Source organism: Oncorhynchus masou, chromosome 23 (genome assembly GCF_036934945.1).
Source record: "Oncorhynchus masou masou isolate Uvic2021 chromosome 23, UVic_Omas_1.1, whole genome shotgun sequence".
Taxonomy (NCBI): domain Eukaryota; kingdom Metazoa; phylum Chordata; class Actinopteri; order Salmoniformes; family Salmonidae; genus Oncorhynchus; species Oncorhynchus masou.
In genome coordinates, this window is record NC_088234.1 from 6,505,712 (window position 1) to 6,519,470 (window position 13,759).

Sequence of the window (13,759 nt, forward strand, 5' to 3'; positions counted from 1 at the left end):
CTCTAACTGTCCCTTACCTCCTACTGTCCCTCTAACTGTCCCTCTGACTGTCCCTCTAACTGTCCCTCTGACTGTCCCTCTAACTGTTTCTCTGACTGTCCCTCTAACTGTCCCTTACCTCCTACTGTCCCTCTGACTGTCCCTCTGACTGTCCCTTACCTCTAACTGTCCCTCTAACTGTCCCTCTGACTGTCCCTCTAACTGTTTCTCTGACTGTTCCTCTAACTGTTTCTCTGACTGTCCCTCTGACTGTCCCTCTAACTGTCCCTCTAACTGTTTCTCTGACTGTCCCTCTTACTGTCCCTTTCCTCTGACTGTCCCTCTGACTGTCCCTTACCTCTAACTTTCCCTCTGACTGTCCCTCTGACTGTCCCTCTAACTGTCCCACTGACTGTCCCTCTAACTGTCCCTTACCTCTAACTGTCCCTCTGACTGTCCCTCTAACTGTCCCTCTGACTGTCCCTCTAACTGTTTCTCTGACTGTCCCTCTAACTGTCCCTTACCTCCTACTGTCCCTCTGACTGTCCCTCTGACTGTCCCTTACCTCTAACTGTCCATCTAACTGTCCCTCTGACTGTCCCTCTAACTGTTTCTCTGACTGTTCCTCTAACTGTTTCTCTGACTGTCCCTCTGACTGTCCCTTACCTCTAACTTTCCCTCTGACTGTCCCTCTGACTGTCCCTCTAACTGTTTCTCTGACTGTCCCTCTTACTGTCCCTTACCTCTTACTGTCCCTCTGACTGTCCCTTACCTCTAACTTTCCCTCTGACTGTCCCTCTGACTGTCCCTCTAACTGTTTCGCTGACTGTCCCTCTTACTGTCCCTTTCCTCTGACTGTCCCTCTGACTGTCCCTTACCTCTAACTTTCCCTCTGACTGTCCCTCTGACTGTCCCTCTAACTGTCCCACTAACTGTTTCTCTGACTGTCCCTCTAACTGTCCCTTACCTCCTACTGTCCCTCTAACTGTCCCTCTGACTGTCCCTCTAACTGTTTCTCTGACTGTCCCTCTGACTGTCCCTCTAACTGTTTCTCTGACTGTCCCTCTTACTGTCCCTTACCTCTTACTGTCCCTCTGACTGTCCCTCTTACTGTCCATCTGACTGTCCCTCTTACTGTCCCTTACCTCTTACTGTCCCTCTGACTGTCCCTCTTACTGTCCCTCTGACTGTCCCTCTTACTGTCCCATACCTCTTACTGTTTCTCTAACTGTTTCTCTGACTGTCCCTCTGACTGTCCCTCTGACTGTCCCTCTGACTGTCCCTCTGACTGTCCCTCTGACTCTCCTTCTGACTTCAAGGTTCTACCTGCGTTGCATCATATGGAACACAAGTGATGTCATCCTGGATGATGTCAGCATGACCGGGGAGAAGATGAGTGACATCTACATCAAGGGGTGTGTCTTCGTTTTCTGTTAATATCGATATATGCCCTAAACATCCCACGTTACACGACCAAATGTGCTAATTGTCAGAATATTGCCGCAGATGAGAACTGACTTGTGGCAAGTTCAGATGGCATAAACAAGTAGACATTTTTGAAGTGGTGTGACAAGAACCCTCATTCCCAATGTCGTGTTAGTTTAAACTTTGGTCGGGATGTGTTGTGAACTCTTGAAAACCGTTTTGAAACACATTGATCCTGAATGTTACCTGTTGTGTTGCAGGTGGCTCCACGGCCACGAAGACCGTAAACAGAAGACAGACGTCCACTATCGCTCTCTGGGAGGAGAGGGAAACTTCAACTGGAGATTCCTGTTCCCCTTCCACTACCTACCAGCCGAACAACTCTGTACCATCGACAGGAAGGTGAGATAGAGGAGAGGGAGGATGATCAGGAAGATAGTAGAGGAGGGAGGGAGGGAGGGAGGGAAGGAAGAGAGGGGAGGGAGGGATGGAGGGGAGGGAGGGATGGAGGGGAGTGGAGGGAGGGAGGGAGGGAGGGAGGGAGGGAGGGAGGGAGGGAGGGAGGAAGAGAGGGAAGGAAGGAAGAGAGGGGAGGGAGGGAGGGAGGGAGGAAGAGAGGGAAGGGAGGGATGGAGGGGAGTGGAGGAAGGGAGGGAGGGAGGAAGAGAGGGAAGGAAGGAAGAGAGGGGAGAGAGGGAGGGGTGGAGGGGAGTGGAGGGAGGGAGGGAGGGAGGGAGGGAGGGAGGAAGAGAGGGGAGGGAGGGAGGGGTGGAGGGGAGTGGAGGGAGGGAGGGAGGGAGGGAGGGAGAAGAGAGGAGAGGAAGGAGGGGGAGGGAGGGGGAAAGAGGGATGGAGGGGGAGGAAGGAAGAGAGGAAGAGAGGGGAGGGAAAGAGGGATGGAGGGGAGGAAGGAAGAGAGGAAGAGAGGGGAGTGAAAGAGGGATGGAGGGGAGGGGAGGGAGGGAGAAGAGAGGAGGGGAGGGAGGTGGGAGTGAATGAAGGAAGGGAGGAAGAGAGGGGAGGGAGGGAGGGAAGGAAGAGAGGGGAGGGAGGGATGGAAGAGAGGGGAGGGAGGTGGGATGGAAGGGAGAGAGGAAGGAGGGGAGGGAGGGAAGGAAGAGAGGGGAGGGAGGGAGGGATGGAAGGGAGAGAGGAAGGAGGGGAGGGAGGGAGGGAAGGAAGAGAGGGGAGGGAGGGAGGAAGGAGAGGATAACTTCCACCAGGGGTTCCTGTTCCTCTCTACCTACAAGCTGAACAACTCTGTACCTTCTACAGGATGGTAAGTCTGCAACTGTCAACTATTTTAATCAGGTGTTTTAGAACGGAGCTGGAACAAAACCCTGCTCTCACTCACACCTCTCAAGGACATCGGGATAGCTCTACTCGGCGTCATGACAACGACTAGTCTGTTCCCACCCCAGTTTAGTTGTTAGAGAAGTGGACTAACTATTATCTGCGATGGATATGCCACTTTGGCAATTTAGCGGCAAAACAACGTTTCAGAAAAAAACCTCCGACATTAAAACGTCCATCGAAGGCGACTGAAAAACATCCAATGATCCAATGTTTGCATTGTGTTTACGCTGTGTATCCCTGTGTGGTTGCCATGGTGTGTATTTAAACACATTGTAGTGTGTAGTTGTGAAGTTTTCATTATCTGGACAGTGTTGAGGGAGTATATCAGTCATCGCCCAAGTCATTTTCTCCCCAGTGTGTGTTGCTGTCAGAGAGCCAGCTGATGGTGTCTGACAGTGGATGGTTGGGTTATAGTGAAAGTAACATTGTGATGACGGTTGACACCACGTAGTGATAATATGCAGTCTGTTTCTTCTCCTCTCCTCCTTTCTCCGTTCTTCTCCTTTCTCCTCTCCTCCTTTCTCCCCTACTCCTCCTTTCTTCTCTCCTCCTTTCTCCCCTTCTCCTCCTTTCTCCTCTTCTCCTTTCTCCCCTTCTCCTCCTTTCTCCTCTTCTCCTTCCTCCCCTACTCCTCCTTTCTCCTCTTCTCCTTTCTCCCCTTCTCCTCCTTTCTCCTCTTCTCCTTCCTCCCCTACTCCTCCTTTCTCCTCTTCTCCTTCCTCCCCTACTCCTCCTTTCTCCTCTTCTCCTTTCTCCCCTTCTCCTCCTTTCTCCTCTTCTCCTTCCTCCCCTACTCCTCCTTTCTCCTCTTCTCCTTCCTCCCCTACTCCTCCTTTCTCCTCTTCTCCTTTCTCCCCTTCTCCTCCTTTCTCCTCTTCTCCTTCCTCCCCTACTCCTCCTTTCTCCTCTTCTCCTTCCTCCCCTACTCCTCCTTTCTCCTCTTCTCCTTCCTCCCCTACTCCTCCTTTCTCCTCTCCTCTTCTCCTTCCTCCCCTACTCCTTATTTCTCCTCTCCTCCTTCCTCCCCTACTCCTCCTTTCTCCCCTACTCCCCTTTTCTCCTCTCCTCCTTCCTCCCCTACTCCTCCTTCCTCTTCTCCTCTCTCTTATTCTCCTCCTTTCTCCTCTTCTCCTCCTACCTCCCCTACACCTCCTTTCTCATCTTCTCCTCCTCTCTCCTCTCCTCCTCCATTCTCCTTTCTACTCTCCTCCTCCATTCTCCTCTTCTCCTTTCTCCTCTCCTCCTCCTTTCTCCTCTCATCCTTTTTCCTCTTCTCCTCCTTTCTGCTCTCCTCCTTTCTCCTCTCCTCCTTTCTCCTCTCCTCCTTTCTCACCTACTCCTCCTTTCTCCTCTTCTTCTCTCCTCTTCTATCTAATAATCTTCTTCTTCTCTCTCCTTTAGGAACACTTCTGGAGTCTGGATAAGAACGAGATGAAGGTTCCTCCTAAAATCACCATCCAGATCTGGGACAACGACAAGTTCTCTTTTGATGACTATCTCGGTAACATGGGGGGGTATCCATCACACTTTCTCCATCTGTCTCTCTGTCTCTCTCTCTCTCTCTCTCTCTCCCTCTCTCTCTCTCTCTACCTCTCTCTCTCTCTCTTCCTCTCTCTCTTCCTCTCTGTCTCTCTCTACCTCTCTCTGTCTCTGTCTCTCTCTCTCTTCCTCTCTCTCTTCCTCTCTCTCTCTGTCTCTCTTCCTCTCTCTCTCTCTCTTCCTCTCTCTCTTCCTCTCTCTTCCTCTCTCTCTTCCTCTCTCTCTCTGTCTCTCTTCCTCTCTCTCTCTGTCTCTCTTCCTCTCTCTTCCTCTCTCTACTCTCTCTCTCTGTCTCTCTTCCTCTCTCTCTCTCTCTTCCTCTCTCTCTCTGTCTCTCTTCTCTCTCTCTCTCTCTCTCTTCCTCTCTCTCTCTGTCTCTCTTCCTCTCTCTCTCTCTCTTCCTCTCTCTCTCTCTCTTCCTCTCTCTCTCTGTCTCTCTTCCTCTCTCTCTCTCTCTCTCTCTTCCTCTCTCTCTCTGTCTCTCTTCCTCTCTCTCTCTGTCTCTCTTCCTCTCTCTCTCTCTCTTCCTCTCTCTCTCTGTCTCTCTTCCTCTCTCTCTCTCTCTCTCTCTTCCTCTCTCTCTCTGTCTCTCTTCCTCTCTCTCTCTGTCTCTCTTCCTCTCTCTTCCTCTCTCTCTTCCTCTCTCTCTCTCTCTGTCTCTCCCTCCTCTCTCTCCCTGTCTCTCTCTCACACATTTCTCTCTTCTCTCTCTCTCTCACACATTTCTCTCTTCTCTCTCTCTCTCTCTCACACATTTCTCTCTCCTCTCTCTCTCACACATTTCTCTCTTCTCTCTCTCTCTCACACATTTCTCTCTCCTCTCTCTCTCTCTCTCTCTCTCTCTCACTATACATTACATTACACTGAATGTATATATGACTGACTCCTTTCCATGTCCATTCCATCTTCTCCTCCATCCCTCTTTTAACCACAGGTCTGTTAAATGCCCCATTAGTCATCTCTGACACGACAAGAACATAACCAGTAAAAATACACTACTGATAGGAACCTGATGTGTGTGTGTGTGTGTGTGTGTGTGTGTGTGTGTGTGTGTGTGTGTGTGTGTGTGTGTGTGTGTGTGTGTGTGTGTGTCAACCCTTGCGTGAACCACACACACTTGCCACTTGCACAGTAGACATTTCTACAGTTGATCTACATGTTCATCTGCTGGAAAAGCAGTGTGTGTGTGTGTGTGTGTGTGTGTGTGTGTGTGTGTGTGTGTGTGTGTGTGTGTGTGTGTGTGTGAGGGCATTCCTAGTTTGTGTGTGTGTGTCCATGCTGTGTGAGGGCATTCCTGTGTGTGTGTGTGTGTGTGTGTGTGTGTGTGTGTGTGTGTGTCAGTTTACAGATGACTGATAGATAGCAGATATGGTCTCAATTCTGCTGTGATATTGTAAATGCTGTCAGCACATTCTAAGGGATGTTGGTTTCTGTTTTATAGCCCTCTCCCTTCTTTCTCTCTCTTTCTATCCCTCCCTTTCTCTCTCTCTCTCCTCTCTCTCTCACACATTCTCTCTTTCTTTCTCTCTCGCTCTCTCTTTCTCGCTCTCTCACACATTTTCTCTCTCCATTTCTCTCTTCTCCCGCTCTCTCTCTCTCTCTCTCTCTGTCTCTCTCTCTCTCTCTCTCTCTCTCTCTCTCTGTCTCTCTCTCTCTATCCCTTCCTCTCTCTCTCTTCCATTTCTCTCGTTCTCCCCCCCTCTTTCTCGCTCTTCCGTTTCTCTCGTTCTCCCTCGCCATTCTCCAGTTGTAAAGGAATGTTCTCTTCATCCTCCAGGTTGTCTAGAGATGGATCTGCATCACATGCAGCGACCAGCCAAATCCCCAGAGAAGTGTACCTTAGACATACTGTCACAGGGACAGGATAAACTGGTGTCGCTGTTCCAACAGAAGACGGTCAAGGGCTGGTGGCCGTGTGTGTGTGACAGCAACGGGGAGAAGATCCTCGCTGTGAGTAGATACAGACAGACAGACAGACACAGACAGACAGACAGACAGACAGACAGACAGACAGACAGACAGACAGACAGACAGACAGACAGACAGACAGACACAGACAGACAGACAGACACAGAATAATGTGTTTTATGTTAAGATTATTGTTAATTATTGTTTTATGTTAAGATCCTCTTCTCCCTCCCTCCCCATCCTCTTCTCCCTCCCTCCTCTCCCAATCTCTCTTCTCCCTCCTCTCCCCATCTCTCTTCTCCCTCCCTCCTCTCCCCATCTCTCTTCTCCCTCCCTCCTCTCCCCATCTCTCTTCTCTTCTCCCTCCCTCCTTCCCTCCCCATCCTCTTCTCCCTCCCTCCTCTCCCCATCTCTCTTCTCCCTCCCTCCCTCCCTCCCCTCCCCATCCTCTTCTCCCTCCCTCCTCTCCCCATCTCTCATCTCTCTTCTCCCTCCCTCTTCTCCCCATTCTCTTCTCCCTCCCTCTTCTCCCCATCCTCTTCTCCCTCCCTCCTCCTCCTCCCCTCCCCTCCTCCCTCTTCTCCCTCCCTCCTCTCCCCATTCTCTTCTCCCTCCCTCTTCTCCCCATCCTCTTCTCCCTCCCTCCTCCTCCCCTCCTCCCCTCCTCCCTCTTCTCCCTCCCTCCTCTCCCCATCCTCTTCTCCTCCTCCCTCTACTCCCTCCCTCCTCTCCCCATCCTCTTCTCCCTCCCCCCTCTCCCCCTAGGGTAAAGTGGAGATGTCTCTAGAGATAGTTTCAGAACAGGAACAGGATGAGAGACCAGCAGGACAGGGCAGAGACGAACCAAACATGAACCCTCACCTGGAGGATCCACAGTGAGTCACCTGTCCTCCTCTGATCTCAAGCTGTCAAAATTAAAAGTTACCGAGCCTTGATTCACGTTCGGTCTGAACCACACAGTCTACTTCATTCGCTGTCGTCTATGTCCTGTTCTGTCCCAGAAATGTTGTAGTCTCGAAAAGTTCCCAGGACACTTGGCAGAGGCTCCCAGAAATGGTGTCCTCTAGTCAGTCAGAGACATTGTTCCCTAAATATTCCCATCCACAGACTGTCCAAAATATCTCTATATATATAACATATAATATAATAATATAATATAATATATATATAATATAATATAACATGTATTTGCCTACAGGGAATAATTCAGACCGTTTCCAATGTTATTTTTCTCCATTACAGCCTTATTCTAAAATGTATTAAATTGCCGTCCCCCCCCCGTCCCCCGTCCCCCGTCCCCCCGTCCCCCGTCCCCCCCGTCCACCCCGTCCCCCCCGTCCCCCGTCCCCCCGTCCACCCCGTCCCCCCGTCCCCCCGTCCCCCCCGTCCCCCTGTCCCCCCCGTCCCCCCGTCCCCCGTCCCCCCCGTCCCCGCCTCATCAATCTACAAACAATAGCCCATAATGACAATTCAAAAACTGGTTTTAATTTATTTATGCTAATTTCATTAAAAAAATAATTAAAAGACTAGCGTTCACATCCTTGAGCCAAACCCGATCCAACATCTCTGGAGAGACCTGAACATAGCTGTGCAGTGACGCTCCCCATCCAACCTGACAGAGTTTTAGAGGATCTGCAGAGAAGAAATGGGAGAAACTCCCTAAATACAGGTGTGCCAAGTTTGTAGAAGTTTGCCCAAGAAGACTCAAGGCTGTAATCGTTGGCGAAGGTGCTGAAGTACTGAGTGAAGGGTCTGATTTAATTACTTAAATGTCATATTTCAGTTTTATAAAAAAAAAAATGTACATTAGAAAAATTGGGTATTGTTTGTAGGTAAAACCCGATTTAATCCATTTTAGAAAAAAGAAAAATAGAATAGAAATAGAAATATAGAAAAATGCTGTAACGTGATGAAATGTGGGAAAGGAGGTCTGAATACAATATATATTTATACTCCGAAGTCCAACATTGCTCATCATAATATTTCTTTCTTTGTTATTAAATTCAATTCTTGTACTTTTATAATTGTTTGTATTGTTGTGTATTGTTAGATATGACTGCACTGTTGGAGCAAGTATCTCAAGCATTTCATTACAATGACATCTGTTAAATATGTTTTATTTGGAAGACATTGCAGTACTTCCTGTTATACTAATGAATATTTCTCTCTCTCATTCTCGCTCTTCTCTCTCCCCTCCCTCCCTCCCTCCCTCCCTCCCTCCCTCCCTCCCTCCCTCCCTCCCTCACCCTCTATACCTTTCCCCCTCTCTCTCTCTCTCCCCTCTCTCACCCTCTATACCCTTCCCCCTCCCTCCCTCCCTCCCTCCCCCTCCCTCCCTCCCTCCCTCCCTCCCTCCCTCCCTCCCTCCCTCCCTCCCTCCCTCCCTCCCTCCCTCCCTCCCTCCCTCCCTCCCTCCCTCCCTCCCTCCCTCCCTCCCTCCCTCACCCTCTATACCTTTCCCCCTCTCTCTCCCCTCCCCTCCCCATCTCTCTCCCCTCCCCTCCCCATCTCTCTCCCCTCCCTCCCCCTCTCTCTCCCCTCCCTCCCCCCTCCCTCCCCCCTCTCTCCCCTCTATACCCTTCCCCCCTCTCTCTCCCTCTATACCCTTCCCCTCTCTCTCCCCTCCCCTCCCCCCTCTCTCTACCCCCTCTCTCTCCCCCCTCTCTCTCCCCTCCCTCCCCCTCTCTCCCCCCCTATACCCTTCCCCCTCTCTCTCCCCTCCCCTCCCCCTCTCTCTCCCTCTCTCTCCCCCCCCTCCCCCCTCCCTCCCTCCCTCCCTCCCTCCCCCTCCCTCCCTCCCTCCCTCCCTCCCTCCCTCCCTCACCCTCTATACCTTTCCCTCTCTCTCTCTCTCCCCTCTCTCACCCCTCTATACCCTTCCCCCTCTCTCTCCCCTCCCTCCCTCCCTCCCTCCCTCCCTCCCTCCCTCCCTCCCTCCCTCCCTCACCCTCTATACCTTTCCCCCCTCTCTCTCTCTCTCCCCTCTCTCACCCTCTATACCCTTCCCCCTCTCTCTCCCCCTCCCCTCCCCATCTCTCTCCCCTCCCCTCCCCATCTCTCTCCCCTCCCTCCCCCTCTCTCTCCCCTCCCTCCCCCTCTCCTCCCCCCCTCCCCCTCCCTCCCCTCTCTCCCCTCTATACCCTTCCCCCCTCTCTCTCCCTCTATACCCTTCCCCCTCTCTCTCCCCTCCCCTCCCCCTCTCTACCCCCTCTCTCTCCCCTCCCCCCCCCTCTCTCTACCCCCTCTCTCCCCTCCCCTCCCCTCTCTCTCCCCTCTCTCTCTCCCCCTCTCTCCCTCCTCTCTCTCCCCCCCCTCCCCTCTCTCTACCCCTCTCTCTCCCCTCCCCTCCCCCTCTCTCTCCCCTCTCTCTCTCCCCCTCTCTACCCCCTCTCTCTCCCCTCCCCTCCCCCTCTCTCTACCCCCCTCTCTCCCCTCCCCCCCCTCTCTCCCCTCTCTCTCCCCTCTCTCTACCCCCTCTCTCTCCCCTCCCCTCCCCCTCTCTCTACCCCCCTCTCTCTCCCCCTCCCCTCCCCCTCTCTCTCCCCCTCTCTCTCTCCCCCCCCTCTCTCTCTCCCCTCCCCTCCCCCCCTCTCTCTACCCCTCTCTCTCCCCTCCCCTCCTCCTCTCTCTACCCCCCTCTCTCTACCCCCTCTCTCTCCCCCTCTCTCCCTCCCCCTCTCTACCCCCCTCTCTCCCCCTCTCTCCCTCCCCCTCTCTACCCCCTCTCTCTCCCCTCCCCCTCCCTCCCCCTCTCTCTCCCCTCTCTACCCCCTCTCTACCCCCTCTCCCTCCCCCCTCTCCCCTCCCCTCCCCCTCCCCCTCCCCTCCCCTCCCTCCCCTCCCTCCCCCTCCCCTCCCCTCCCCCTCCCCTCCCCTCCCCTCCCCCCCCCCTCCCCCTCTCTCCCTCCCCCTCCCCTCCCCCCTCTCTCCCCCCTCTCTCTCCCCTCTCTCTCCCTCTCTCTCTCCCCCTCCCTCCCCTCCCCTCCCCCCCCTCTCCCCCTCTCTCCCCTCCCCCTCTCCCTCCCCCCTCTCTCCCCTCCCCCTCCCCTCCCCTCCCCTCCCCCTCTCTCCCCCCTCTCCCTCCCCCTCCCCTCCCTCTCTCTCTCTCTCCCCCTCTCTCCCCCCTCTCTCTCCCCTCCCCTCCCCCTCTCTCTACCCCCTCTCTCTCCCCTCCCCTCCCCCTCTCTCTCCCCTCTCTCTCTCCCCCTCTCTCTACCCCCTCTCTCTCCCCCTCCCCCTCCCCCCTCTCTCTACCCCCTCTCTCTCCCCTCCCCTCCCCCCTCTCTCTCCCTCTCTCTCTCTCTCTCTCTCCCCCTCCCCCTCTCTCTCCCCTCCCCTCCCCCTCTCTCCCCTCTCTCTCTCTCCCTCCCCTCCCCCTCTCTCTACCCCCTCTCTCTCCCCCCCCCTCCTCCCTCTCTACCCCCCCTCTCTACCCCCTCTCTCTCCCCCTCCCCTCCCCCTCCCCTCCCCTCCCCCTCTCTCCCCCTCTCTCCCTCCCCCCTCTCTACCCCCTCTCTCTCTCCCCTCCCCCTCCCCTCCCCCTCTCTCCCTCCCCTCCCCCTCTCTCTCCCCTCTCTACCCCCTCTCTACCCCCCTCTCCCTCCCCCTCTCTCCCCTCCCCTCCCCTCCCCTCCCCTCTCTCCCCCTCTCTCCCTCCCCCTCCCCTCCCCCTCTCTCTCCCCCTCTCCCCCCTCTCTCTCCCCTCCCCTCCCCTCCCCTCCCCCTCTCCCCCTCTCTCCCTCCTCTCTCTTTTCTCCAGACGTCCTGAGACATCGTTCCTGTGGTTCTCCTCTCCCTACAAGACGTTGAAGTACATCCTGTGGGGGAGATACAAATTCCTCATCCTCCTCTTCATCCTCCTCTTCTTCCTCTTCCTCTTCATTGGAGTCTTCCTCTACTCCTTCCCTGTGAGTTGGTGAAGGGATGTGTGTAGGGGTGGGTGGGTGGGTGTCTGTGTTTCCTAATATAAGCGATGAATGGTGAGGATTAGAAATTCAATGCAGATAATATTTTATCTGAACGTAAGATAGGAATGTTGAATATGTGTGTGTGTGTGTGTGCGTGTGTTTATCTTTGTGTGTGTGCGTGTTATTTAATTCCCTCTCTCTTCTCACATCTAGAACTATGCAGCCATGAAGATGGTCGGACCGTTCAGTGGACCTGCTAAAGGAACTAAATGAACAACTAGCTAAATAAAAAAATAAAAAGATAACAACAAGAGGAGAGAAGGAGATGAAAACATCAGAGGAAAACCACAGAGGAAGAGAAGGAGAGGAAAACCACAGAGGAAGAGAAGGAGAGGAAAACCACAGAGGAAGAGAAGGAGAGGAAAACCACAGAGGAAGAGAAGGAGAGGAAAACCACAGAGGAAGAGAAGGAGAGGAAAACCACAGAGGAAGAGAAGGAGAGGAAAACCACAGAGGAAGAGAAGGAGAGGAAAACCACAGAGGAAGAGAAGGAGAGGAAAACCACAGAGGAAGAGAAGGAGAGGAAAACCACAGAGGAAGAGAAGGAGAGGAAAACCACAGAGGAAGAGAAGGAGAGGAAAACCACAGAGGAAGAGAAAAGCCAAAGAAAAGATCAACTGACTGAATAACCTAAAAGAGAGAAGAAGAGGAGCAGGAGGGTGGCAGGGTTGCCGAGCTAGTTAGCTGTTAGCAGCCACTGAAAAGTCACTGAGCCGACTAGGTGGAAAATCTCTCGATGTGCCCTTGAGCAAGGCACTTAACCCCAATTGCTCCTGTAAGTTGCTCTGGATAAATGCGTCCGGTATACACAAACCGGTCAAAGGTTTTAGAAAATACCTACTCATTCAAAGGTTTTAGAAAATACCTACTCATTCAAAGGTTTTAGAAAATACCTACTCATTCAAAGGTTTTAGAAAATAACTACTCATTCAAAGGTTTTAGAAAATACCTACCCATTCAAACGTTTTAGAAAATACCTAGGTTTTTCTTGCCAACAGTGTGCAAAGCTGTCATCAAGGCCAAAGGTGGCCACCGCTTTTTTGATTACTACATGTTTCCACATGTGTTATTTCATCGTTTTGATGTCTTCACTACGGGGCGGCAGGGTAGCCTAGTGGTTAGAGCATTGGACTAGTAATCGAAAGGTTGCAAGTTCGAATCCCCGAGCTGACAAGGTACAAATCTGTCGTTCTGCCCCTGAACAGGCAGTTAACCCACTGTTCATAGGCCGTCATTGAAAATAAGAATTTGTTCTTAACTGACTTGCCATGAAAATAAAGGTAAAATAAAAAAAATTATACAATGTAGAAAATAGTTAAAATAAAGAAAAACCCTTGACTTAGTAGGTTTGCTAAAAACTTTTGACCGTTAGTGTACGACTACCGTGTTAAAGTTACATGAGAGAGGAAGAGAGAGAAAGACACATCAACAAATGACTTCCCCACATCTTCTTCTGATCTTTGAAATCTCCCACAACGTAGCCTGGTAACTGTCACTGGCATCCTATTCTTCACGGCACAACACTTTTCCATCAATCATCTGCAAAAAATAATACTATAAAATTCAATTAGAGAGTTCAATGTGTGTGTCTGTGTGTTCCTACGCTGGTCTCGCCCCAGTACTGAACCCTCGCCCCGTTCATTTTCATTCCGTCTCCCTTTAATGTCTCTCCCTCCTTCTTTTTTTCTGTCTCTCTCTCCCTCTAATTCCTCTTTCATCCCTCCTTCCTTCATGTCGTCAAGAAAATGTTGCCCTCTTTTCACAGCGAGGAGCTCCTATCTTCTTTTCTTCATGCAGAGAGGGGGGTAGATCTTCCCCCCTCGTCTCTTTCAACTTTCCCTTGTTCCCTGTGCTGGGTTAAGTCATGGATTTGTTCATTGTGTTCGGGCGGCTGGTGATTATTAGATATCATGCTGTGTGTGAGACACACACACACACACACACACACACACACACACACACACACACACACACACACACACACATTATTTTTCAGTTCATGTTTTTCCAAAGTGAATGTACTGTTATAGCCTACAAATGCAAACCATGATCAAAGTAATGTACAGACAGACACAGACAGACAGACAGACAGACAGACAGACAGACAGGTTGATTGATTGATTGATTGATTGATTGATTGATAGATCTAACTGTAGCCTAAAATAAGCGGCTGACCCCCCCCCCCCTGCCCCCCCACCCCAAAGGCTTATGGAAAAACCCTCTGTTGTTTCCCAAAACAAGTGGCTGGTGATCACTGTCTCCCCCCCCCCCCAAAAAAATCTCAGTATGTACCTTTAAATATGTAGCTGCCCAAAGCCTTATAGATAACCCTTTTGCTGCAACATATCATATGTAAATAAAGCCTAGACAATCCTGCTGGAATGAGGACCCGAAACCCTCAGTGACCGTCAGGCCAATGCTGTGTTACCCAAGATGACTGTCCCTCTTCACTAGAACAACTTGCCATTATATACTGTTAATCATTTAGCCTTCACTGTATTGCTGCCTTAAAGAATCGTTTAGCCTTCACGGTATTGCTTCCTTAAAGAATCGTTTAGCCTTCACAGTATTGCTGCCTTAAAGAA

At 52.0% G+C, this 13,759-nt stretch overlaps 1 protein-coding gene across 1 annotated transcript in view; it reads left to right on the forward strand.

The window, feature by feature from the left end:
• Nucleotides 1–13,435, forward strand: part of dysf (dysferlin, limb girdle muscular dystrophy 2B (autosomal recessive)) — a 272,132-nt gene extending 258,697 nt beyond the window's left edge. Inside the window, 7 exon segments of the mRNA XM_064931015.1 lie at nucleotides 1,299–1,394; nucleotides 1,665–1,806; nucleotides 4,162–4,261; nucleotides 6,077–6,249; nucleotides 6,973–7,082; nucleotides 10,967–11,114; nucleotides 11,328–13,435. Coding sequence (XP_064787087.1) covers nucleotides 1,299–1,394; nucleotides 1,665–1,806; nucleotides 4,162–4,261; nucleotides 6,077–6,249; nucleotides 6,973–7,082; nucleotides 10,967–11,114; nucleotides 11,328–11,387 — 829 coding nt within the window. The 3' untranslated portion in view covers nucleotides 11,388–13,435.
• Nucleotides 13,436–13,759: the final 324 nt, after the last annotated feature.